Source organism: Schistocerca piceifrons, chromosome 1 (genome assembly GCF_021461385.2).
Source record: "Schistocerca piceifrons isolate TAMUIC-IGC-003096 chromosome 1, iqSchPice1.1, whole genome shotgun sequence".
In the NCBI taxonomy this organism is placed as follows: domain Eukaryota; kingdom Metazoa; phylum Arthropoda; class Insecta; order Orthoptera; family Acrididae; genus Schistocerca; species Schistocerca piceifrons.
The window spans coordinates 857006916-857034658 of NC_060138.1; the positions used below are offsets into that span (position 1 = coordinate 857006916).

General features: G+C 38.7%; 1 protein-coding gene across 1 annotated transcript in view; it reads left to right on the forward strand.

Annotated features, from left to right (window-relative positions):
* Positions 1-1217: 1217 nt before the first annotated feature.
* LOC124715773 (DNA replication licensing factor Mcm2) overlaps positions 1218-27743 on the forward strand; it is a 46929-nt gene continuing 20403 nt past the window's right edge. The window contains exons 1-7 of the mRNA XM_047243121.1: positions 1218-1330; positions 2095-2231; positions 10097-10156; positions 10287-10450; positions 18314-18399; positions 18495-18889; positions 18969-19161. Coding sequence (XP_047099077.1) covers positions 1328-1330; positions 2095-2231; positions 10097-10156; positions 10287-10450; positions 18314-18399; positions 18495-18889; positions 18969-19161 — 1038 coding nt within the window. The 5' untranslated portion in view covers positions 1218-1327. The remainder of the gene's footprint in view (positions 1331-2094; positions 2232-10096; positions 10157-10286; positions 10451-18313; positions 18400-18494; positions 18890-18968; positions 19162-27743) is intronic.

Here is a 27743-nt window from a genome sequence, read left to right on the forward strand (position 1 = left end):
TTTTAAGCAATTATTCTTCTCACGCTCCATACGTGAATGGAACGATGAAACGCCATAATAACTGTACCCTCTAACTTGGACTTCACAGTGGTTCGCAGAGTATAGTTCAAGATGAAACCCCACACCAACGCCGATGTCAAAACTTTTTTCCCCGAAAAACCTTGACTTTAAATTCCCATTGTGTTGCGTCGATGGCGTGTGCGAATACCGCCATTAAAAGCTATTTCACAATAGATGACAACGGAACAGAACAGAACGAAACGAAACGGAAAGTCAGGCGGCATCGTCATCATATAGTGGTATGTTCGCACTAGGTGGGACAGCAACTGGACGTCAATTCAATTAGCCCAGTACCGAAGAGCGAAAGTAAGGTTATCAGACACCACCGGTGAGATAAAAAAAGTCAGAAGTAAGAAACTAGCAATGATAAATTTTATCAACGGCCATAAAAAACTTCATAACGAATTTCCTTGATCAACTTTTTGTAACTGTTGAAAACAGAACGAACAGTTCAAAACAGCGATGTTTGTATACTGACGAATATATATAAACGTAATCAAGTCGAATAACACTTGTGAGGGAATATAAACAGGCCGTTTACCTCATCCATGGTGGTTTTTCACTAAATAGTAAATAACGTCAGAAGCAACAGTATTTTTCTGCTCCAGTAGAGCTGACTTTTTCGATATCAAATTGCTTCATTAATTTATGTTCTTATTTGTATAAAATTTAATTGTCAGCTCTTTTCACTAATTGTATAAACCTACAGTCTTCCGTTTTCATATATCAGGCCTCTCGTGTGTAAGAGCTCGCAATGTAAAGAAGTCCAGGTCGTCATAAAACAAGTGCAATGTGTCTCGGAAACATACATAAAGACTAAGATGACGGAAAAGTGCCAAATACAGCACTGTAAAACTTGTAAGCGAAAAGAAAATACGTCAACTTACGATGTTAGCGGCGACGATGCAATTTCCCTTAGCAACGTCAACGTCAAATTTTTCATACTGAGAAACTTTGAGGTTGACGTGGCGCCCCTTCCTGCCTCGTTTCGTTCCTTTGACAGGCAGTGTAAATGTGGCCCTTTGAGATGTATTGTGGAAGGTATTGACATTCTGTTCCGCTCCGTTCTGTTCCGTCGAGTGTGAATCGAATCTTAATGGCGAAGTTGTAGAGTTTATCTTTGCTAAATGAAAGACTACTGTCTGTCATCTAATAATCTTTGGAGGCGGCAACTTTTCCCGCGTAAATTGGTCATTGTTTGTGATATTGCTGTGTGTGGTGTAGTTTGTTTTGACGAAGTAGTGGGAAGTATTGTTTTTGTTTTACCATGGTAAGTCACCACATCCTGAACTATGCAATTTTTTATTACATTATGTCCGTTACATACGTGCTGTGATAAAAATTAATTTCTCTGCGTGACGACTAAAGTGAACACTCGTGGAAATCGCAGGAGTTTCGCATTGGATTTATTGCGTATCAATACTGATATTACTGCCGACGTATTAGTTGTTAGTAGTTTTTTAACCTGTGATTCGTCAGGAACAACATTCGTTAGCATTGAATTCATTGATCGTTATGTATCAGTTGTATAGTTCTTAAAACGACTCGTGGTATTGAAATTTTTTTTTGAAGTAATAGAGGTTTAGGACAGTAACTTGTGCCATTTGATGCGAAACTGGATTAGTGGTAGAGTTACGCAGTTGCTACATGAAATTACATTTTCAGTTTGTTAGTTAATTGCCAGCCAAATATGTCATTGAAGACAAGTGAGGAGCAAACATTGGTGATGAATTGCATTGGAAGGGCATTTGTTCCACGGTACCCTCATATACGAGTTTTTCCAGCCCACTCTGGCAGCTCACGTGTTCTTTGAGTAGTAAACTTAGCGCATTACATGCGAGTTCGCAGTGAAGTGGAAATTTCTGTGTGTAATCGCGGCAGAGAATTTGCAAAAATCATTTATTGTGGAATGTTGTTACTATTACCTTTATTTAATATGAAAAGGCATCTAAAGTTGTAGTTAGTCAGTAGCTGAGTCACTTACTTTATATATAAGTATGGGTTGTTCATAAATTATTATGTTTCTTTCCCCAGAGTAATCCACCATCGGTTGTTCCACCATCACCTGGTGGCTCAGAAGATGGCTCAGACATTGAAGGCCCATTTCGGATGCGCCCTTCTCGAGATGACGATATCCAGTCTCCCTTCACCCCACATGACGCAAGTCGAGGGTAAGATCCACTTTATGCCATGTAAAATAAATTATTTGATGCCAAAAGTTGCTAACCACACTCACTTGTCAGAATCCAGTGTACCCCTCTGTGTATGAACTAACTTCTGTCATGTCACTCAACTTTGCCGTGAGCGTTTTTAACTTGATTGCTGACTGGTTAACTACAGATAAATGGTTCCTAGGAGAAGATAAAAATGAACCAATGTTGTTGGAGACTTCTTTGAGGAATTAGCAAATATTATCTTGAGCAAAGAACCATGTAGATTCAGTACCGCTGTGTCACTGTTTTTCGTACACCCCAAGAAGTTAGTGAGCATGCCACTGAAAGTCTTCATATTCCACAAGTGTTTATCGAATGTCATTAACTGATACTTTAATTGTGGGGGATCGTGGGATATGGTTCAGATGTAGTGAGAACTTTGCCCTCCTGCACTGTTGCTCATCAGTGGAGGGAGATGAGTGCTTTGTCTACTTGCATTGATAGTATGAACTGTATTACTTGTTAGTGAAATTTGTTTTGGTTGTACACAGATCAGGGCAATATGGAAATGTCCAATTTCAACCGTCTGCTTTGTCACGTGACGTCATGAAGATGTCGGACATACCTATTTCCACCATATGGAATATTGTGACCTTAATGCCCTTAAGGGGCTCCGGAACGCCCTATACTTGCAATGTTAAAATAACTCTTATAAATTACATCTTTCCTCACAAAGTATTTGAGGTAGGAAGTTGAACTTTTTACAGATTATTTATTGGAATATGGGCTACAACTTAACACAGGGATTTTACAAAATTTTAGTTCAGTTATTAAAGATGATTTTTTTTTTTCAGTTGTAATGAAAATTCACAACATTTTTTTGCAATTTTTTATTTATATATTCAAAAATATACAGTTTTTTGGAAAAAGGCTGTGTTAAATTATGCAGAAGGTACAGTGTAACATTTACTGAAAGTTTGAAACAAATATGTTTGGAAGATCCTTAGAAAACATGTAATTTGTATGAGAAAATAAAAGTTTTGGGAATCGAGCGACAAAGATTGGATTAACTTTTTAGTGCATTCCAGGTCCATAGGATGGATTATCTTCATCCTCTGCAAACTCCTCCTCCAACTTCCTCTTGTTCCTCCTCCTGTTTACTCTTGCTTGTATTTCTAGACTCTTTACAGCCCTGTCTGCAGCCCGAAGGCGTTCCTTGTCTAAAGCAAGCATCGCTCGTACCATGTTAGAACCTATCTTCATTCCCATATTTCTAAATACCTTGCACCTTACAATGTTGCCATCATTGAAAGTCGCAACAGCATCATACACACCAAAGTGAAGTGTTTCTATTCCAACAAAAACAGTCTTGGTGATTCTCGACCATATAACACTATTTACACTTTCATTGGGGTTTTGAGTTTTTCCGTGAATACACTTTTTCAACAGTTCAGGTGCTGCTAAGTCTCTGAAAATAGGTTTTATCACCTCCATTATTGCATGAGGCAGACTATGCTTATGAGTGTACACTTCACCAGTTAGCAATCCTTTGTTATATTTACACCATCTGTCTTCTTCTTTGGGACACAAGCTATGTTGGGGATTTTCATCGGTTGAAGAAGTATGAAAAAAAAGAGCCCAAACAGTCTTCTTCATTTCGTCGACACTTTGTGTATTTTGCCTAATAGCCATTCCAAAATAGTTCTGTATTTTGTCAATTACACTGTCAGTTAACCTTCCCTTCCCATCCAACCCTTTACCATCACTGAGTTTTTGTTTTTTGTACGAAGCTTTCAGTCGCCGAAGTCTTGTTCCCATTCGCTTCTGTACGTGTCCAATACACTCAAATTTCTGCACTACAACATCACCACCATAGGGCTTCAGTCCTTGAACATGTTTGAAATTTTTAGAATCACCGTCACCAAGGTAATTAACATATCGCACTTTATCACACGCCTCAGAACGCTGGAATATACTGGCAACACCAGCCACTTCCATTCCTCCACTACTGCCACTATAGTTAGCTTTGCAATTATTTTCATGTGTACCTTTATATTTTTGTGTACATCTACAATACTTTGATATTACTGCTACATCCAAAACTTTCCCTGTATACATACTGGTGGCAGATACTACACCATGAAGAGATGTGTGTCCCCGTTTATGCCAGGTACCATCGAACGCTGCAGTCAAATCTCTGTTACCATTATTTTCCATTACTGCCTCTTCCACAGCGTTCTTCATAGATTCTATAAGACATCTTCTACTTTAGACCCTATTAATTAATTATAGGTTGTAAACTTGGTTGGGGGATTTGGAAGATTCATGATGCCACAGAAAATTGCACCTGCAGTAGCACCCTTACCAACTGAACGCAAGGGATAAACAAATCTAATGTTGTGTTCGTAGATTTTGCTACCATTTTCTTCAGTTGCAGTTACTGCAACACTGTTCCAAAAGGTGGTCATGTATGAACACTTATCACATTTCAGTTGTATTTCACTAGCAAGTCCTACGTGCTTTATTATGGAGAGTTCCAGACCAACTTCACTACAATGAATACATCTTACACTGTTTGAAAAAATTCCTTTGAGAACCGACATATCAAATATTTCATTCACATCCGATTCGCCCATAAAACATTCATAGTTTTCACTCATTGAACCACGCTTTTCTTTCCCACTTTGACTGCTATGGGCAGGTGTACTTGAGAGGTTAGGTTCACTCACTTGGTTATCGTCTTTATTGTTTACGGTAATAACACATACCTTTGCCTTTCCAACATTTCTCCTTTTCTTAAAAGCCTTCAGAGGATTTCTAATAACTTTACTTTTACTCATTATTATACTTCAACAAAACAGAGACTCAAGAAACGGAATTAATTACGAATATTTTCGAGATAATGACAGAGTAAATAAACATGAAACAATCGACAATCACACCAGCGATATATATTGAACCATCACAGGTTAGCCACAACACATACTTTATCTCACATCACTAAAATGTACCTGATGATCACGGACGTTAATAATAACACCATTTGACAGCAGTTTAACAGCGCTACAGTGGGTCACACCCATGTAGAACACATTTAAAAAAAAATTTAAAAATAGTTGTAGTCTTCGGAATTGAATAAATTATATATCTATTAAAAGGTAATAGTCTGCAGATTCAGAAAATGCAAAAAAGTAAAAATTGAACTTTTCATGATTTTGAGCCTTTCCGGAGCCGCTTAAAAGCTCCTGCAAACAAAGCTGTCTATGACTCTAAATATTTCAGTCCAGCAATAAAATGAAACTTTATGGGAAAACCACATGAAGTAGAGGGTATGGTGGGGGCACGCTAAATACACAACAGTAAGATGACTGCCGTATGGTACACACAAAACCAAAAAATAACTCTCATGAAATCCTTGAGAATAAAATGAAAATACACACACACAAAAGCACACATAATTGGAATTGATTGATTTGATCTAAATAGCTCAACCGAAGGCAGCGATACCAAAACCCCCTTGCCTCCAAAAAAAAAAAAATAAGTCTTGCAAAGTTTACACCAAACAAAGCCATTTGTTGCAGTAACCTACAACTAGTGGTGCTATAGCTTAGGGATTATTAATGAATAATATTATATCGTCAGTGATAAAATTGTGTATTTTAATTGGCATGTTTTGGAGCTACAGCACCCTGTATAGCCATAAAGTCCTCGAAAATGGAGTTGTAGCTCCAAATTGTGTTGTCAGCAATTGAAAAATTAAAATGTTTGATTGATGGTGAAATATTATTAATTAATGTTCTTGTGAACACATGCAAACAAAATCTTAACAATACATCATACTTTCACATACTTCAAAATGGTACAGTGTTGGAGATCTCTAACAGCAGGTAATTTCAGTTAAATGTGATGCATGATGCTGCGCTCACACTTTTAAATGTAATCAATTGCCTGTTTGGTGTAGCCTAATTGAGGAAAGCAGAGAACTAGTCTTATACACTGCAGTGCTAGAGGAACTGGTATAGGCATGCATATTCAAATAAAGAGGTATGTAACAGGCAGAATACGGTGCTGCGGTTGGCAACACCTGTATAAGACAACAAGTGTATGGTGCAGTTGTTAGATTGGTTACTGCTGCTAAAACGGCAGGTTATCGAGATTTAAGTGAGTTTCAGTGTGGTGTTATATTCGGTGCGTGAGTGATGGGACACAGCATCTCCGAGGTAACGATGAAGTGGAATTTCCTCACACGACCATTTCACAAGTGTGCTGTGAATATCAGGAATCCTGTAAAACATCAAATGTTTGACGTCGCTGTGGCCAGGAAAAGATCCTGCAAAGACGGGACCAGTGACAACCGAAGAGAATCATTCAGCGTAACATGTGCAACCCTTCTGCAAATTGCTGCAGATTTCAGTTGTGGGCCATCAACTAGTGTCAGCATGCGAGCCATTCAACAAAACATCATCGATATGAGCTTTTGGAGCCAAAGGCCCACTTGTGTACCCTTGATGACTGTTTGACACAAGCTTTACGCCTCCCCTAGGCCCGTCAACGCAGACATTGGACTGTTGGTGACTGGAAACTCATCCAAGTCTCGTTTCAAATTGTATCGAGCAGATGGATGTGTACGGGTTGTTGCTATGGAGTGGCTTCGGGAACACTCTTCCGAGTTTAAACACTTCTGCTGGCCACCAAACTGCCCAGACATGAACATTATTGAGTATATTTGGGATGCCTTGCAACATGCTTTTCAGAAGAGTTCTCCATCCCCACGTACTTTTATGGACAGGGCTGCAGGATTTATGGTGTCAATTCCCTCCAGCACTGTTTCAGACTTTGCTCGAGTCTGTGCCACATCATGTTGTTGTGTGATCGCGGGGGCCCTACATGATATTAGGCAGATGTACCATTTTCTTTGGCTCTTCAGTGTAGCTATGCGTTATTTCTACTTTTTTGTAGCAAAATAATAAGGAAATTGGATGTTAATCGAGGCGAGGAAACTTAGCTGTTTTAAAGAAAGAAGAGTTGTAACAATAAAATACACTACTTCAGTATTACAACAATTATAATGCAGATGTTGAGAGAGAGTTAATTTGTGAAATGCATGGTTTTGAGCCCATACAATTGTATTGGTTAGTAGTGGTAGTGACAGGTTTCTATAGCAATATGCATGCATGGTTTTGCCACCTTGTTGATTTTGTGTATGAGGACTGTGGCATATGGACAAGTATCAGATCCATAAGCACTATTTTTTAAATTTCTTATTCACTTTATGTCTTGACACTGAAGCCAATCATCTTCTTTTGCTTTCCACGGTATGTGTCTTGTCAGCAAGAGAATGGTTGGGTGTCTTATCAACAAGAGAATAGTTGGGAGTATTATCAAGAACAGTTGTTGTTGGTGTAGCTACATAACAAGCAAACAGTTGTCGTAGACTGATCGTACAGGGGAGTCCCTTGGCTAAGAGAACTAGGACCATCATTTCCACCGAATAACATTTGATGAACTTTCTTTCTGGTGTCATTCGGCATTACGCTACAGTAGTTTCTTTATAGTTGAGGGAGGACTAAAAGCCATGAAGGAATTAGAGGCTGAGGCTCGTGAGATAAAGTATGAACCCTGCAGCTATAATGACTGAAAAGCAAAATTTCATTTTGCTCTGAGAGATAACACTCGACAACAAATTGCCTGAAACTACAGCATAGTACAAACAGGAAGTGTCATGGTGAGAAATGATGGGTGGTTGCTGGGACTGCAGGTTTCCTAAGAATGGTTGAATGTGCTCTGTGCCTTCCTTCACCCCCCACTAATTCCTTCACAGCTTTCAGGGTCTCTTGCATGTTATATTGTTGCTCCCTCAACAATAAAGAAACTACGTATTGCCAATGTAGGAAAAGACAAATTGCTACTTACTGTAAAGAAGATACACCAAGTTGCAGGCAGGCACAATTAAATATGTACCTGTCTGCAACTTGGCATTTCTTCTTTACAATAAGCAACAATTTGTCTTTTCCTACACTGATGATATTCCTACCTGGAATTTCCATTGTTTGAGACTGTGTATTGATTACTTACAAGTAATCCAAACAAATTGTTAAGTGATATGTTGTAAAGCAGTAGATATGATGGTTCTTCTGCAAAGCTGGACCAAACAGCAACCTTGGTTGATTAACAAGCCTCATACAACTATTCACATAATGCTAACAGAGTGTTGCAAATTGTACATAGCATGATGTATTTCATTATTTTTTAAGAATGAACCGTAACTGTTCATTGGTACAAATCGTCTTTTGCAAGCATATTGTCCATCCCCTTAGCCGAGTGATTAGCACATCTGACTGCCATGCAGTCAGTTACAAGCTGGACTGGAGATTTCTCCTCTTGGGGACTGTGTATTGGGTTGTTCTCATTGTCATTTCATCATCATTGGCATGCAAGTCGCCTAATGTGGTGTCAACAGAAGAGACTTGCAACTAGGTGGCTGAACTTCCACAGGTGTAGGCTCCCGGCCATCAATGCCACCACAAGCATCTTAACATATTGCTGGCATTTGATTCATGGGTATAAAGCATAATTCTCTGCCTAATGTTTGTCTTCCACTCCTGGAGATTTCATAAGAGGCATTAATACTGAAATCTTAGGTAGATAATTATGCCTTGGATCATGTCCTTACACCCATAAATCTATTATTATCAATATTGCAAACATGGGCATGAAAGCCTGCATTGCATGATCATAGTAATGCAGTTGGTTTTTCAAAAAAAGTTCTTAGAATATATGTCCAAGAGAATTTACTGCCTGCTATTTCACAAATGATCCTTACAGTTCTGAAACAGATGAGATGTGATTCTACACTTAAGTTGCATGTTCGTAACAGAGAAGGTAGTCTCAGGCAAACTTTTTTCCACCAGGAGCAGGGTGAGAAGTATTGTGCAGGAAGGATACTATGACACATGAGAAGCCACAGTGATGACATAAAAAATGCAGAAGCCAACCAGCTCTGTGTGGACAGTGGTGGCCGAATGCAGCCAGTGATGCAATTCTTGAGAAGAATGTCTATGGGGAGATTGGAAAGACATTGTTTGGAAGTAAAGAGGAAAAAATATTTGATTGACCAAACCAGCTAACTGATTGTATCATACTTTCACTCAATCACACAGTAACAATGCTTTCATCAGTATATCACACCCTCACAATGACACGTGTTATGGTCTTTGTTTTTGTCTCATTGGTACATAATGCACAAGCCACTGTGTTCTCTGTTCTGATAATGAGAACTTTTATAAATGTCTTGGTGTTAAGAAAACCATTATATTGCTCTAGTGGGATGCTGTGAGAGTGAGAATATTTGTGGTGTATTATACTAACAAAGTGTTTTCATTTTGAATTTATCACTTTTTCTCATTAGGGGCAAGTGAAGCCAGTCTCTGCGGCATACTACTGAGTGAGGTGGCATAGTAGTAAGACGCTGGGCCTGTATTTCTGAAGGGGCACATGCCAAACAGTTCTTTTGAAGGACTGTGAGCAATTTCTTTCCATATGCTTGTACAAACCTAGCATCCACCTTGTCTGCAATAATTTCGTTGTCAATGGGGCATTTAATTTCCCTTTCATCCTAGACAGTACAATGCGTTGGTGGGTGAATATGCAAGCAGTAGGAACCAATAGTTCAGAAATAATGTGATTATTGTTGTATTCATGTCATTTGTATGGGTGTGGGTGGATGTTTTCTTTTTTTTTTTAAATCCCCTTTTTAGAAATATCCACCCATATCAAAATCATCTGTAGTTTAATAATTCTCCAATGATATTTATCTGTTAAATGTATTTGCATGGGATGGGACAGAATATTTGTCTACTCTTTTATATTTCATTGCTTTTCAGGTCAGGGGCAAGTGATGAAGAAAGTGATGGAGAGGAGCTCTTTGGAGACAATATGGAGAAGTAAGTTTTTAGACTTTTTTAAATTATACTTCAGTTTTGAGAAAATACCTCTTTTGCTGATCTTCTTGCAACATTTTTAAGTAGAAGCTTTGTTTTGGGACAAGCGACATTGAAATGGTTTTGCTTGCAGTGATTATCGTGCAATACCAAAGCTGGATCGATACGCGGATGAAGGCCTGGATGATTTTGACTACGATCCAATATCAATGGCAGATCGTTTGGCGGCTGAAATTACAATGAAAAGACGTGAAAGAGAAGCAGATGCTCGCCGAGATGACTTTCATCTTATTTATGGTATGTCGGTGCCTCTTTGTTGTGAAAGTTTGTCAAGTGGCCTGGCACGCAAATGTGTTATTCTGTTTGTTATCTCTACTTTAGTGTGCTCTACACTTACCTGTTACTTAACCTGCCTACAATACTAATAATCTAATGTAATCCTGAGTCCTACATAACGTTCCCTACAATATTACAGTGATGCTTGACTTGGAATAAAGAACTTTGGGGCCAGTTCTCACGTAGAACATATTTTGACAGCTACTTGTCAGGAGTAGAGATTAAAACTGATATTCCTTACTGTGTTTCATACAGAATCAGATATGTTACCCCTCATAGACCATACCGTAGATTTTTTTTACTTTGGAAACATTGAACTTATAGTACCACTTGAATGCTTACAACAGTTGTGTCATCAAATGCGTGAACAGAAATCACCCAGTGAAATCCAATATGCGCTAGAACAACAATTATATTTATTCTCATGATGTCACACCCTAACTTCCACCTTTCAGCCTAACGTATATGTCGAGCTGTGCTGCACATTATTGTGTCACACCAACCTAAATTCCAGAAAATGTAGGAACCATATAAATACTGTCGGTGTTTTACTTATGTTTGTGCTCATGTGACATTTCATATTATCTTACGGGTGCCAAAGCTGGTATCCATTATCAGTCTATTAAGCCAACCTGTAAATTATACATTTGAATTAATGATAAATCAGCCTGCCACATGTTTAAGGGACTAAAGGTAAAGGATACATTAGAAATAAATCTGTAGGAAACACTGCTCAGACTGTGAAGGGTATATACAGGGTGTTTCAAAAATGACCGGTATATTTGAAACGGCAATAAAAACTAAACGAGCAGCAATAGAAATACACCGTTTGTTGCAATAAGCTTGGGACAACAGTACATTTTCAGGCGGACAAACTTTCGAAATTACAGTAGTTACAATTTTCAACAACAGGTGGCGCTGCAAGTGATGTGAAAGATATAGAAGACAATGCAGTCTGTGGGTGCGCCATTCTGTACGTTGTCTTTCTGCTGTAAGCGTGTGCTGTTCACAACGTGCAAGTGTGCTGTAGACAACATGGTTTATTCCTTAGAACAGAGGATTTTTCTGGTGTTGGAATTCCACCGCTTAGAACACAGTGTTGTTGCAACAAGACGAAGTTTTCAACGGAGGTTTAATGTAACCAAAGGACCGAAAAGCGATACAATAAAGGATCTGTTTGAAAAATTTCAACGGACTGGGAACGTGACGGATGAACGTGCTGGAAAGGTAAGGCGACTGCGTACGGCAACGACAGAGGGCAACGCGCAGCTAGTGCAGCAGGTGATCCAACAGCGGCCTCGGGTTTCCGTTCGCCGTGTTGCAGCTGTGGTCCAAATGACGCCAACGTCCACGTATCGTCTCATGCGCCAGAGTTTACACCTCTATCCATACAAAATTCAAACGCGGCAACCCCTCAGCGCCGCTACCATTGCTGCACGAGAGACATTCGCTAACGATATAGTGCACAGGATTGATGACGGCAATATGCATGTGGGCAGCATTTGGTTTACTGACGAAGCTTATTTTTACCTGGACGGCTTCGTCAATAAACAGAACTGGCGCATATGGGGTACCGAAAAGCCCCATGTTGCAGTCCCATCGTCCCTGCATCCTCAAAAAGTACTGGTCTGGGCCACCATTTCTTCCAAAGGAATCATTGGCCCATTTTTCAGATCTGAAACGATTACTGCATCATGCTATCTGGACATTCTTCGTGAATTTGTGGCGGTACAAACTGCCTTAGACGACACTGCGAACACCTCGTGGTTTATGCAAGATGGTGCCCGGCCACATCGCACGGCCGACGTCTTTAATTTCCTGAATGAATATTTCGATGATCGTGTGATTGCTTTGGGCTATCCGAAACATACAGGAGGCGGCGTGGATTGGCCTCCCTATTCGCCAGACATGAACCCCTGTGACTTCTTTCTGTGGGGACACTTGAAAGACCAGGTGTACCGCCAGAATCCAGAAACAATTGAACAGCTGAAGCAGTACATCTCATCTGCATGTGAAGCCATTCCGCCAGACATGTTGTCAAAGGTTTCGGGTAATTTCATTCAGAGACTACGCCATATTATTGCTATGCATGGTGGATATGTGGAAAATATCGTACTATAGAGTTTCCCAGACCGCAGTGCCATCTGTTGTTGAAAATTGTAACTACTGTAATTTCGAAAGTTTGTCTGCCTGAAAATGTACTGTTGTCCCAAGCATATTGCAACAAACGGTGTATTTCTATCGCTGCTCGTTTAGTTTTTATTGCCATTTCAAATATACCGGTCATTTTTGAAACACCCTGTAGTAGTGAGAGATGTCTTGTTGGAAGTGTATTATATTGCCATTTATTATAATTCCGTGAGATGTTAAGATGTACACTGTGGATTAATTGCCATAAGGTTCAAGAACAATGAATTTATAGTTGTGGTACAAAGCACAACTATTGTAACTGCAAACCTGGTTGTTATTTTCCTGTTTGTGATTGAAAGAAAAGATTATGATGGTTTTCAATTGTGAGATATTGTAAGTCACCAACTGGAAAATCTCAGGTGTGTTAGAATGCTGGAATTACCAGTTTGTAAGGATATTGTTTCAAAAATTTTTCAGGATTTTTGGAAATAAATATTCTGGTGCCTGTGGATGCAGCATTGATGTTAGTGTGAAAACTAGTCTTCATCTGATAGAACAAAAACTCAGGCAATTACTGTTAACAGTATTTCGCTGTTTGTATTTGATAATGTGTTACACTCTTTGGAAAGCATTAATTATATAACAATAACAATGTGCAGCTCTAACAGAACTGAAGTAAAACCTGTTCCGATTGTTGTAAGATATGTCAGTGTAGAGGAAGAAATCAAAGTTAAACTTTTAAATTTCGATGAAGTGCCTGGTGAAATTGCTCAGTGGAAAAATAACACACTTGAAGAAAGGTTGGTTTGTTATGCTACTAATAATACTAATTTTAATGGTGTGAAGGGTAAGGGGAATGAAAACAAGTTTAGAAAAGTTATTTGGAGGATTCTGTGAATTTGTGGTAACAGATAACAAACAAGTATTAGCTTAGTAACACAAGGTTCTTTAGTTAGTTACCTGCAATAGAATCATTTCCATTTTTGATTGCCTAAAATCTTGTGAAAAATACCAAAATTATAATTTGATTTTTGAAATTCTATGAATTTGGATACCGTGGTCTACAATTAGTTACTAAGGTAGTTCTGAAACTGGAAGCTAATTGTATCGCACCAACAGCAGCATTTCAGACATATTCTGAATTAGTTTATTGGTTTTAAGGGGTAAAAACCACAACCTTGTAGCACCTTCTGCCAAAGAATTAGTATTTATCCTAAAAGAAAGTAATTATTTCTGGGAACGGAAATCAGGCTATAACAGTACTGCAGCAGTAAAACAAATGAGAGAAAATAAATACATAAAACTTAAGTTGCAAGGGAAATCTGCTATTTACAGCAACAAAATGCTCTGCAAACAAAGCTCTGTCAGCAACAAAATTTGTCAAAGGCTTTAGGACAACGTCTATGTAACACATCATAACAACAAACTTGCTTTAAATTAGTGTGACGTCACAACTATTTACATTATGTACGTATGAGCAGTTGGTAGCAGGCTCCTGTGCATGCACAATTGAGTCGCGTATGAGCAGTACCTTCTCCCGCTTCTGGTCACTGAAGTGTGGCTGTTAGTTGAGGTGGCAGTAGCATCAAGCAGCCAAATGCTGCCTGGAAAATTTTTTATGGCATACCCAAGCTGCAAGATTCGTGCATGCGCAGAGCAGTCTGGGTTGTAGTGGGAGGGGTTACTCTCTACATGACCCATGTTTACATATAGTGATTTTGCTGTTTCCTCTTCATTTACAGCTTTCGTGGCAAATAAAAACAAAATGAATTTCTGTGGCTGGGAGTAATCAAGTGAATTAAAGTACATCCACCTAGTTACAGAAGGCTAAAATATGTTATTAATTTCAGTTTTGTGACCTTATTTTATTTCCACATTTTTGGCAGTCAGGCAGTAATTGCCTTTCAGAACAATCAAGTTTTTATTTGGTTTGCTAAAGAAATTTGGCTTTTATTAATTTTTTCTGCTGAGGCAGTCAATTTACTTGAAAACAAGTGTTTCGTCCATTATAATTATCCGGGCTGTTATGCCGTGCTCGGTTAATGAATTCTGTGTCGATTCCCAACGTTTCGTCTGAGACGTGGTCGGTTAATGAATTCTGTGTCGATTCCCAACGTTTCGTCTGAGACGAAACGTTGGGAATCGACACAGAATTCATCAACCGACCATGGCATAACAGCCCGAATAATTATAATGGACATCATATTTCCGGCCGTGAAAGTCTACATTTTAGTAACAAGTGTTTCATTCCACACTATTGACTCTTTTCAACTGTTCACTGAATTTCAAGTTAATGTTTTCCTGGCACATATGGCAGTATGCCGTAATAAAGAACCATACATGAGATAATACATTACTGTACTCCAAGGAAGTTCTGAAAAGCTTAGTATCAGGTTGCAGCCTACTTCATTGTGAATCTGGACATACGAGTGTACACTTTAAGCCAAATTATGCATTGCAGTATGGTTTATGAAATTCTGTTACTCTTTGAGTATCATCTGATGTCCTATTTCCTTTATGACATAATGTAAGATCTTTTAATGCTTTATACATATGACTGTATGATTTTCTACGACGTCATAGCTGCGCACTTGCAGTGTCTTCTAGTGCTCACTAGCAACTGCTGAAACGAACCTATTTCTAACACATTGTGGGAAAATATTGCTAACGATGACTTGAAAAGCATAACTTTCAAAGTAAATTCCCTTTTACACAAGATGAATTATATTACTTATGAGAATGTGCGATGATTTCCATAAACCACAGAGCGTTTGACTCTCATTTGAAAGCTAACTCTTTGAGGACCAGCCACTAAGAAGAATTTCAAGCCCAGAAGACCGGAAATTTATGTCATTCCTTAAAATTTTATTGGCACATTTGTGTTACGCATTTTAAAGTGTAACACACACAAAAGACCAATATTATATGTGAAAGCTAGTTTTTCTTGTAGCTACACTATGTGTATTAATTTAAACCAGTAACTTCTTCTATTTGCGTGTTTGCACTGCTTGACAGTGATACTGCTACTGGCTGACATCATCACTTGTCGTATGCTCTGAATATCTGCTGTTATTGGCTGGTGAGATCATGTCACGTGAGCCGTGATTGACTTTCAAAAATGTAACGCAAATCTCGATTTCAATGCTTTGGAAACTAATCTGCTGTGTTTGGTGGAATTCAAATTTGTACTTCCGTAATACGAAAATATCCAGTGTGCATGATGGTGCGCATCAAAGATCTTTTGTATATTTCTGTTTTCTAAAGCACCATGAAGTTCTACGTCGGCGTATAAAACCTTAACCATTCGAAGGATTGATTCTGAGAGCAAGTATGCTGCATTTAACAAGGAAAAAGTGTATTTTTAACCTGGAAAAATCCAGGAAACTTTTTTCTTGTCTGTGTATACACCCTGAGAAATTCTTCTCAAGCGTAAGCAATTATAACCCTAGTATCCAATAATTAGACTTGTGGAGAACTAGTTTTAAAGAAGTTCGTAAATTTCAGTAGATTAATTTATGAACTGAAATCGCATAGTATGACTTAGAAGAGAGTGAAAAAGTTGTTAATGAAATTATAGAAGATCCCATAAATACTGATGAACTATTTGATGAATGTTCATTGTTGAACAAAGTAATTTAGAACAAAGGGATAGGTTGTGGTTAAAGTTCTGAAAAAGAACCAGGTACTATTGATGAGAGGTGGAGAGCAGTTTTCAGGTGTTTCAAAAGACCGAATTTTCATATTGCAGTATTTCAAAAATGGTTCAATATGCAGTGTATATGTCTGAGACATCAGCTCCAGTTGAAGGATTCCATGAATTATGGGGAACATTTGGTCTGCGGAGAGGAGTGGACTTACCGTAGTGGTAAACATCTGGTAAAAGTTAAAATTAATCAGGAGCTTCCCGGTTGTTTAATGAAAACAAACCATTTCTGACAAAGTCTTATCTAGGGAAAAATAGACCTGAAGAAATAAAGTATAATGTTTCAGTAAACTCTAAAGACTTTCAAGAAATTTGAAAAATATACTCTGCATTGGACCCAAAAAAATATGGTAAGCCTATTATTTTCATTTATACTTTAAACAGACGTTTCATTAGTACTTGCGCTCATGAACATTCGTTGCACAATTTTGTGCTACAGTCTGGTTCATAATAGATGAATTTGGTGGTGGTGGTGGTGGTGGTGGTGTGTGTGTGTGTGTGTGTGTGTGTGTGTGTGTGTGTGTGTGGGCTGGTGATGAGCTATAACTGGTATAGGTCAGTGTCAATTTTTAGTTTGCTGATTTCTCTGTATGCCAACACCATTTGATATTTCTGAACATCTATTTTTTTTACATTGTGTTCATTATTCAACGATTTGGATAACATACATGAGTGGCTTCAACCGTGTATCATAAATAATGACAACACTTTATCGCTGTTGTTTTATAAAGTCCAAAGTAACTTTTAAACCCTTAACATAAGACCCTGAGTTATCTTGTTTGTATTATTTTGGCAGAAACTTAAAATCCCAAGTACACTCAGGCTGCTTAAGAACAGACCTTAAACCTTCTTATATCTGCTTCTGCACTAATAGTTAAATGTTAAGCCAATACAGAATATATTATACTAGATTTGTAGCCTGGATGTCATGTTTTGGTTGAGATAGTTGTTACGAGATATTGTCTTCACTGTGTGCAGCTTTGGATACTTGACAACAAAACAAGCACTTTCAGACTCTCCTGTATTGTTTAGCCAATGCTTTCAAAAAAAGGTGGCTATATAGAGACTGAAAGTGACGACAGTTTGTCAGTTGATTGACAAGTGCTTGTAAGTGGTATAAGATAAATATATCCACTTTGAAACTTCGTGGCAGATTAAAACTGTGTACCCGACCGAGACTCGAACTCGGGACCTTTGCCTTTCGTGGGCAAGTGCTCTACCACCTGAGCTACCGAAGCACGACTCATGTCCGGTCCTCACAGCTTTACTTCTGCCAGTATCTCGTCTCCTACCTTCCAAACTTTACAGAAGCTCTCCTGCGAACCTTGCAGAACTAGCACTCCTGAAAGAAAGGATATTGCAGAGACATGGCTTAGCCACAGCCTGGGGGATGTTTCCAGAATGAGATTTTCACTCTGCAGCGGAGCACTTGCCCGTGAAAGGCAAAGGTCCCGAGTTCGAGTCTCGGTCGGGCACACAGTTTTAATCTGCCAGGAAGTTTCATATCAGCGCACACTCCGCTGCAGAGTGAAAATCTCATTCTTTGTTCCAGGCAGTTCCTCCAAGATTTTGGGATTTTGTTATTGGTGATCTTCAAAATTTTGTAATTAATTATTTTGAGCTTTAAAAGCTTTTTTTTGTATCTGTGTGTCATTCATTCATTCTAAGATGTTTTTCATTAATAAACAAAATCTTACCTTCTGGAACTTTATTTGAAAAATTTATGACATAAACTAGTAACCTGAATAATCAGTATAAATTGGTAACAAGTGAGCACTTGATTTAATGTAAGTAGTGATCTTACAAAATTGTATATCTGTTTATAGTGTAAAAATGATGCTAATAACATTAATTCTGAACATTTGTTTGAAAAACTCTTAATATGAAAAAGATTTCGTTTTTGTAAAGAAAGTTGAAGCACATAATTGTTTTTGGTTACTTTAAAACTCTCAGCAAGAGTAATTCAATATATCCCATTTATGCCTTTTCAGATCCAAGTGATGATGAAGATGCGCCTACAAAGAGGAAAAGGAGATTGGCAGAGAAGTCTGCTGCTGGGGAGCTTGGAGAAGATGAAGTAAGAATCAGCATCTTAAGCAACCCAATGTTGGGTACTTTCTTGCCTCGGATGGAACTTTAAATTTTTGTTATAAAACTTATAATTCCTTTCAGATGATTGAATCCTTGGAAAACCTTGAGGATACTAAAGGACATCCAATTAGAGAATGGGTCTGTATGTTAGGTCCACGAACTGAAATAATGAACCGTTTCAGGCATTTCTTGCGGACATATACTAACAAAAAAGGTCAAGCAGTGTATAAAGACCGAATTCGTCGCATGTGTGAATACAATCAGTCCAGCTTTGTTGTTGACTTCCCACATCTAGCATTCAAAGAACAAGTGCTGGCGTTTTTCCTTCCTGATGCTCCGATAGAAATGCTGAAAATATTTGATGAAGTAGCTACAGAGTTGGTGTTTAACATATTTCCAAGTTACGGGAGAGTTACAAGTGAAATTCATGTCAGAATTGCGGAACTTCCACTTAAAGAAGAGATACGTTCATTGAGGTAAATATTAAATCACAATTAAATTATACTTAGTTGTGAACTGTTATTGTTTTTACAAATAGGCCAATTTTTGTCACAGGAAAGTACATCTAAATCAGCTGGTCCGTACTAGAGGTGTGGTTTCAACAACTACTGGTGTTCTGCCACAGTTATCACTTGTCAAATATGACTGTAACAAGTGTGGCTGTGTGTTGGGTCCATTTGTACAGAATCAAAGCGAAGATCTTAAACCTGGATCATGTCCGGAATGTCAAAGCAGAGGGCCTTTCATGGTGAGCATTGATTTTAATTATTAACCATACTACAAGAAATTTGGATGCATTTTTATAATATTGGGTTATTTGAAATAACTATTGAGCAGATTTGACTTGAAGATAAAGCATTCTCACTAATTCAGTTTTGACCAAAATTTTGTATTTCTTCAAATGTAATTGAACTGTTTATCATAACAGTAATATGATATCTATCGAATTGGGTGATTGCAATATATTTAGTTTGGTCAGAAATGTGGCCGTTTGTATATTGCTACCCTTTCTATACAGCGCCTTACTTCATTCACAGCATCTTACTTTATTTAATTAATCTTCCTATTATGTTTACTGGAAATGTGACTGTCCTCTTATAACATTGTCGTTTGTGTCTTCTGTATAAGGTGTTGCATTGATAACAACTCGAAACACAGCCCAACGTATCAAAAGTGACCATCTACATCGATACTTCGCAAGGCACTGTATGGTGTGTAGCGGAGGGTACCCAATACCACTGTTAGTCGTTTACTTTCGTGCTTCACTTGCAAATAGAGCAAGGGAAAAACGACTGTCTATATGCCTCTTACGGGCCCTAATTTCTCATATCTTATCTTCGGCGTCCTTATGCGCAATGTATGTTGGCGGCAGTAGGATCGTTTGACAGTCAGCTTCAAATGCCAGTTCTCTGAAATTTCTTAATAGTGTTTCTCGAAAAGAATGTCGTCTCCCCTCCAGGAATTCCCATTTGAGTTCCCGAAACATCTCTGTAACACTTGTGTTGTTCAAACCTACCTATAACAAATCTAGCGGCTCACCTCTGAATAGCTTCAATGTCTTACTTCAATTTGACCTGGTATGAATCACAAACGCTCAAGTACTACTCATGAATAGGTCACACCAGCATCCTATATGCTGTCTCCTTTACAGGTTAACCACTCTTTCCTAAAATTCTCCCAATAAACTGTAGTCAACCATTCGCATTCCCTACCACAGTTCTCACATGCTTGTTACATTTCATATTGCTTTGCAATGTTACACCTTTATTTAAACGTCTTGACTGTGTCAAGCTGGTCACTAGTAGTACTGTGTCCTAACATTACAGGTTCGTTCTTCCTATTCATCCACATTAACTTAACATTTTTGCTCATTTAGAGCTATCTGCCATTCATGAAACCAACCCGAAATTTTGTCTAAGTCTGCTTCTTGCTTGTTGCTCAAAATTGGCACCTTACCATACACCACATCATCAGCAAACAACCACAGATTGGTGCCCAGTCTGTCCGCAAAATCATTAATGTGTATAGAGAATAGCAGCAGCCCTATTACACTGGGGCACTCCTGAGGATACCGTTGTCTGATGAACACTCGCTGTCCAGGGCAGTATATTGGGTTCTGTAACTTAAGAAGTCTTCAAGCCACTTGCTTGTCTTTGAACTTACTCCGTATGGTCATACCTTTGTTAACAGCCTGTGATGAGGCACCATGTCAAATGCTTTCCAGAAATCTAGGAATATGGAATGTGCCTGTTCCCCTTCATCCATTGTTCGCAGTATATCGTGTGAGAATAGGCAAGCTGTGTTTTGCATGGGCAATGCTTTCTAAAACCATGCTTATTTATGGACATATGCCTCTCAGTCTCAAGAAAGTTTATTATATTCAAACTGAGAATATGTTCAAGAATTCTGCAACAAACCAAAGTTAGGAATATTGGTCTGTAATTTTGCGGGTCCATTCTTTCACCCTTCTTATTCACTGGTGTCACCTTTTTTCCAGTTGCTTGGGACTTTGTGCTGAGCAAGAGACTTATGATAAATGCAGGTTAGATAAGGAGTCATTGCTGTAGAGTATTCTTCATGAGATTACATCCAGACCTTGTGATTTATTTGCTTTCTCTCTTCACCAGGGATGTTTATTGGTATGTCATCTGTATGGGAGTCTGTCTGATGGTCAAGTGACGGTATGTTAGTATAATTCACATAGTCATTGCACTTTAGTTATGACCTTGTGACTCATCAAGTGGATTGCTTAATCTGTCAGGAGGGATACCAAATGCACACTAAAGCAATGAGCCCTTCAGTTTAGCAGCTGAACTATGAGATCAACCAGCCATGAATATTGTATTAGTTTTTAATTTCATTTTGATTTTCTTCAGTTTACGATGCTTGTCCAGAAAGTAATGCACAGCATTTGTTTTTTCTGAGCCGGAAACAATGCTACAAATGCGAAACGTTAGTTATTTATTATTTGACGTCGCCTGAGAGACTGCACCAAGTTTCTGTCGCTTCCAACACATAGCGTAGTTGCAGGACAAGTGTTTCCCTTCCATGTCTCCTTGAGTTCCAGTATATGCTTAACTTCTTCTCCTTCTTTATTGATCATCTTGAGATTATCCGTTGTGCCTCTCTTAACCATTCTGTAGTGCATCTTCTTACTCACCTCCCTGTCTTCTTCTATGATTTTTAGTCCATTCTTCCATCCATTTCCTCTTCTCATTTTATGGTGAATTTCAGTATTATGTTTTGCCATTGTTGGTGTTGCTTTACCTATTGTGTATTTTTCATATTTGTTCTTTATATCTGTCTACTTAATTGTTTTCCGGATTGTGTTCAAAATGAAAATATACCTCTCAGATACATTATATTTGTTAGAAATTAAACATCAAATTTATTTCAATATTTCACTGGAAAAGAAATTTTGCCAACATATATTTAAGTTTGTTTTTTTGTCTTATTTCATTCTAACTCAGTACTTTGTTGAGAACGAAAATGTACCTCTCAATTACATTGTATTGATTAGATTTAGGAGAATGAAAATGTACCTCTCAATTATATTGTATTTATTAGATTTTAGGCATCAAATTTATGTGCATTATTGTACAGAAAGAACATTTATGTGAAACCAGTTGATTTTCCAAAGTATAATTAACACTTAAGTGTACACCACGGACAGTTTTTCATATGAGATCATTATCATTAGTTCAATGTTCTCTTCCGAGAGATTGAATCACCAGTCTGTTACTACTTCATTCTATTGAGTATATGTTTGAACATGGAATCCCAATTGCCTTCAGTGCAATTGCAGCAAATAGTGGGTTGTCAGGTTAAGTTGCCTGCTGGCATTTGACAGTGTTCACATTTCCTGCTGAAAGCTACTATTCAATTAAATTCTGAAGAGATTCGTATCCCTTCAGAATATGTGTATTGCTGAGAGCTGCCATGCCAGGTATACACGAGACACTTTTACATGTCAGCAGTAACAAGGTTTGTGGTTGCTGTCCTGTGTTGAAACACAATCCTAGGCCTCGGAACAGACACTTGAGTGGATCTGTAACCATGAGCATTGTCAGCTTTGTTTGGAGATGCAATGTCTGGTGTGTTAACACATTTCTCTCTTCTCTGCCTGAAGAATATGCCTCTACACTGTGGCTTTGTGGTTTCCTTGCCATAAATTCTATCTGCCACAATATAGCTATTAAATTTGGGTATAAGTACATGCTGATATCATCAAATCATTTGTATGTTCCTTAATGAATGTGGCCTCCACAAGAATTGAATTTACATCATCATTAGATAGTGAATTAACATAATCAGTTCTTGTATTGGATAATTCCTGCATATTATCACTGCAGAATAATTCCACCAGGTCTTCAAAATATTCTGCCACGTACCTGGTTGCAGAAAGCCAAGAGCTCTAGTTTGTCAACAATGGAAGAAGAAATGGCTTTGGATCCCTCTTCTTCTCCTTTAAAAATTGTGGATGTAAATTGATTCCTGGTATTCAGGAAAACACTGTTTAAGTTAGTAATAGCTAAGTTCAATTTCAAAAGTTCCATGGAAAAAAATATATGGTGTCTCTTAAGTCACTATCCATTTCAATGAAGGAAGACAGTGACTGAAAAACAGTTTTATTGTGAAGTTCTGCGCTTCTACATGACTGCCATCTAGGTCAAAACACATACTCCCATCTTTCAGTTGTGAAACAAAATGTAGACCTCAACATTTCAACTGTTAATTGGCCTGTTGCTTCCCTGATATGATTCTGTAGATTAGGCAGATCATTCACTTGCTAGTTTACACATTGGACTGCATGTGCCCCCATACAAAAAAGTCAAAAGGAGTATGGTCTGGTGAATGGGAAGCCCCCAGTCAAGGTGATCCTCTGCCTCTCCACCTCCTGGAAGGGTTCTGTTCAGGTAATCACGGATGATGTGTACAGACTGTTGAGGCACACCTATGCTGTCATCCTGAAGCTGCAGCTCAAGGAACAGTTCTAACATGTTGAGGTAGTTGTTACCTATTATTGATCTCGCAGCAAATAAAGCTTTTGTCACATTGGCCTTTGGTGTATGACATTGCCTCTCTGATACTTTATGTGGTTCCTCTTATGCCCGTATTTGGCTGTTGTGTCTGTGAACTGTCCCACAAATGTGGAATATGGCTTCATAGGAGAATAAAATGTTGTCCATTAAATTCTCATTCTCTACAGATTCCAGGCGGTCATAACACATTGCCTGACACGAGGCGAAATCCTCATCCTCAAGATCGTGCAGAACCTGAATGTGATAAGGACATATTTGGAGAGTGAAACATAGGATTTTCCACACTGTTGTGAGGGACATTCAATTCCACTGTACTATTTCTGATGATACGTGTAATTGTCCACGACTTACCTCATCACACATACCTACTGGTATGCTTAAATTTGTTCACAAGCAGATGAATTTGTTCCCTTGATGGGGATGGTTTGTGGAATACATGGGTAAATTCTGCCCATGTGTCTTCGTATGACAATCCGCGTACCTGTGCACAAACAGTGGCAACCTGTTCGTCTTTGCAAAATATCGTGCACGAAGGTACCAGTATCTACAGAGAAAAGAAAAACGAATAGTTTTCGTGGAAATGGGTAGTGACTTTAGAGACGCCCTTTATTTGTGACCAGATTGAGCTTGTGTGACCAATACTGAACATTGCTTAAATAGTCTCCTATAATTGTTTTCAATGAATTGACACATATATTCATAAACCTAGTACTGCCACTTAAGATAACATTAACGTTATCATATTGAATATTATAGTCTTGTAAAGCACAAGCACACTGTGAAGAGTACGCTGTGTCAAGAACTTGCATGCCCGCAGCAAAAAATTTTTTGTTTGTTCCATGGCTCAACAGTCTTCAGCATCACGGCCAAAACACAAAATGACCCTTCTTTTCAAGTGGTCTTAACTGCTAAAGCTACAACGTCCTTGCCAGCTAGTTGCTGCATCACCGTATCCTTTTGTTGTTTTTGTGTTGAAGATAAACAGTTTCCCTTATTTTGTTGATGCACAGACTGTCACCAGTATATTATACAAAAATAACCCCACTGTTAGCATTCAATTTAAGTATAACTTAATTTGAATCTGTGCCGACAAAATTTATTACTTTATTAAATATACGTGGCAAGCTGAAAACTACAATTTGATTATCATGCTGTTTACTGTCAGCAACCTCTTCTTATTTTCGATGAATTCATTCATCTATTCCTGAAAATCTTTATTTTCCAGTTTGTGAAGCAAAATGTTCACTTTCAGAAGTGTTTCGACGGTCCTTCAAGCCAGATAATCGCAGTCATTTTTCTTTTTCTTGGCGACTTCAAAGCTACCACTAATGGAAGCTTACTGCTTTATTTGCACATTGAACATCTTGGATCTATTTCCTTTGTGCTTCTCACTCAACACACATTTCAATATAGTATCTTTTTTGTCCCATGATATCCTACGGTTGCAGTATTTACAGAATAATGTAGATTTATCGGGAGCATACAGACTATTAGCTTCAAACTCCTGTGCTCTTTTTTTCGGCATTTTTTACGGTTACGAAAACTACTACTGTGAATGAGGTAAAGTAAACAGCGAGAAATCACAAGAAAACGTGGACACTACTGTGCTATTTGGACAAAGATGTGAACCATAACAACCACTCTGCAAGGTCAAAGATCTGGGAGTGAGGCGAATTTTGGCTCGACAAGTGCAGTTACAAATAATTCAGTTTTGACAAAGAAACAGTTCAAACTATTTTGATGGTCATGTCCACACAATCCAGTTGCTATTAAATGACATTTCCATTGGTTAATATAAACATTATAATCTGAGTTTGCAATGTGATAGAAACAGAGTTTTTCATGCTCCAGGTAATCTCAGAGAGATATACTCTGTCTTTGGTCTTGCATCAGATGCTTTAAGTGAATTGTAGGACAGGAATTGCTTTCATGAGAAATGGTCATTTGCAAGGTTATATGCAAATGTCAACCTTAAGATCCAATTTTAACATTAAGTAACTATTAGTTACCAATATTAATAAACCACTGACCTTTCTAATATACAAATTGGAAAAATGCCAAATTTTGTGACAGTTTGTTAAAAATAGCCAGTTTCGTGATGTGTTAATAAAAACTGCCAATTTGCTGCTATTTTTCACATTATCACTAACACAAAATTTTCCTGTCCCTGTATATTGGAAAGCCTCATTTTTCTTTGCAACGTCTTCCCTTATTCTATAATTTCATCAGGGTGTATGTCTCCAGCTTTTCTTATCACTGGCTTTTTCTCACATTTTTTCTGCTGCTTCCACCATTGTTGTTTTGAACGTCCCCCATCCCTCCACTACTGACTGTATGAAGTTTTCCTTACATTTCTCTTCTTTCATATTCCACACTCTTGTCCTTCTTTCCTCCCTGTCCTTTTTTCCTCTTTAATCCCTCCAATCATCACTACTAAAAGACTGTGATCGCTATCTAGGGCTTTGGAAGGGATTACATTATGTCCATACCATGTTATCTTAAGGCTTTAACCCATGTGTTGCTGACACCTGGTCCAGTCCTTTTACGAAAGTCTAACAATTTTCATCCTGTCACTTCCTTTCAGATTAAAATTATGCGCTGGTCAGAGATTCGAATCTGAGACTTTTGCCTTTCACTGGCAACTGTTCTACTAACTGAGCTATTTAAGAATGGCATATGACCCACCCTCAAAACTTTGCTTCTACTAGTACTTCATCTCCTACTAGTCTCCTGCCTCATTTCTGGTCCTTTTTCCATGTTTGAAAGCATGTTTTTATCCACTACTGGCTTTCTGAGCCTGTTGTAGCTGAATTTGGTATGAGATTTCTCTCTGACTTTTTGGTCTGTGGGATGTATTTTAATTTCCGTCCTACCCTTCAATACCTGGGAGCTACTAACCAGCTTTTTCAAAATATCGCAGTGTTCTGAGGGCAGAGCGATTGTTTCATAATTTATTATTTCCTTTTCAGTAAGACCAGAAACCGTGTAGGGAGACAAAGAGTGATGCCCACATAGTGGGAAATAATGCTGAATTCTTGAAATACATTTGCACTTTTGGTGTAAAAACATTACCATTATTGTGGAGTCTTTGTTTTGAGAGCCACGAGAATCACAAAATAATCTGAATCTACTTTTTTCTGCACCTTCTTTCGTTAGATCTTGCTTAAAGAATTTAAGTAGTCTGTCACAGGAGAGACAATTTACCTGTCCCCATTCTGAGTCAGTCTCAAGCCATATGTAGTTAGGTACTTTGTGTGATTTCTTTTATAAATATTTCAAGATCATACAATTATACAACCAGATCTGTGTGGAGTAAAATGCTTCTTCAGCAGACAATTTGGATAAGGGTTGATTCAGCTGGCAGTCAAAACAAGCTGTCACAGTATTGTTTTTATTTTCGTTTAAAATATTAAAAAAATCTTTTTGTCCAGCTTGTAATCTGTTCTTGTAGTAGCCACCAGAAAGATCGCGGGAGGCGCACATTGGCACGGCGCGTCACGGACGGTAGTTGCCGCAAGTAGAGTCCCGTCCACGAGAGGGCACGCGAGAATTCGGACGCGACCTCTGCCGGCTTGACAACAACAACAACAACAACAACAACTCCGGCAGCACGGGCCATGCCCAGTCAGTTAACATCGGGCATGCCTAGGACACAGTCCCGGTCTACGCTAAGTGAAGTGCGACGTAAACATGAACAGTGTTACTACACAATTGGCGACGAGTAGGGTCGTTCTTTCGCGTGTTGCGTCGTCGTTCCGGTTTCGCCGCTTCTCCACGGCATAGAGGATTTGGTGCGAGTTTTGGTTGCGCAGCAGACGGAACTCATGGCCACCATGAAACAAGTGCTTCCGGCGTTGCTCTCCACGCCGTCTGCTCCAGCGCCGTTCCCTCCTCCCTTTCCCCCGTATGACGAGACGGCGGAGCATTGGGACGCATATGAACATCGCCTTCGGCAGCATTTCCAGGCATTTCATGTTGCCGATGCGGAGGTATGTCGTGCTCTCTTCTTGTCTTGGATCTCCCCCTCGCTGTATCAGGTTTTGCGGCACCCTCGTCCTTGTCTTTTGACGCATTGTGTTCATTGCTGCCTTCACATTATCGCCGCCGCACGCATGTTGTGGCGGCTAGGGTCGAGTTCTATCAGTGCAAGAAACAGCCCCTTCAGTCTTACCGGGCGTGGGCCGCTACCCTGCACGGTCTTAGTCGCAAGTGTCATTTAATCACGGAGCAGTCGCGAGAGTCGTACGCCCACGTTATGGTACGCGACGTCATTGTTCGTTCGGCCCCT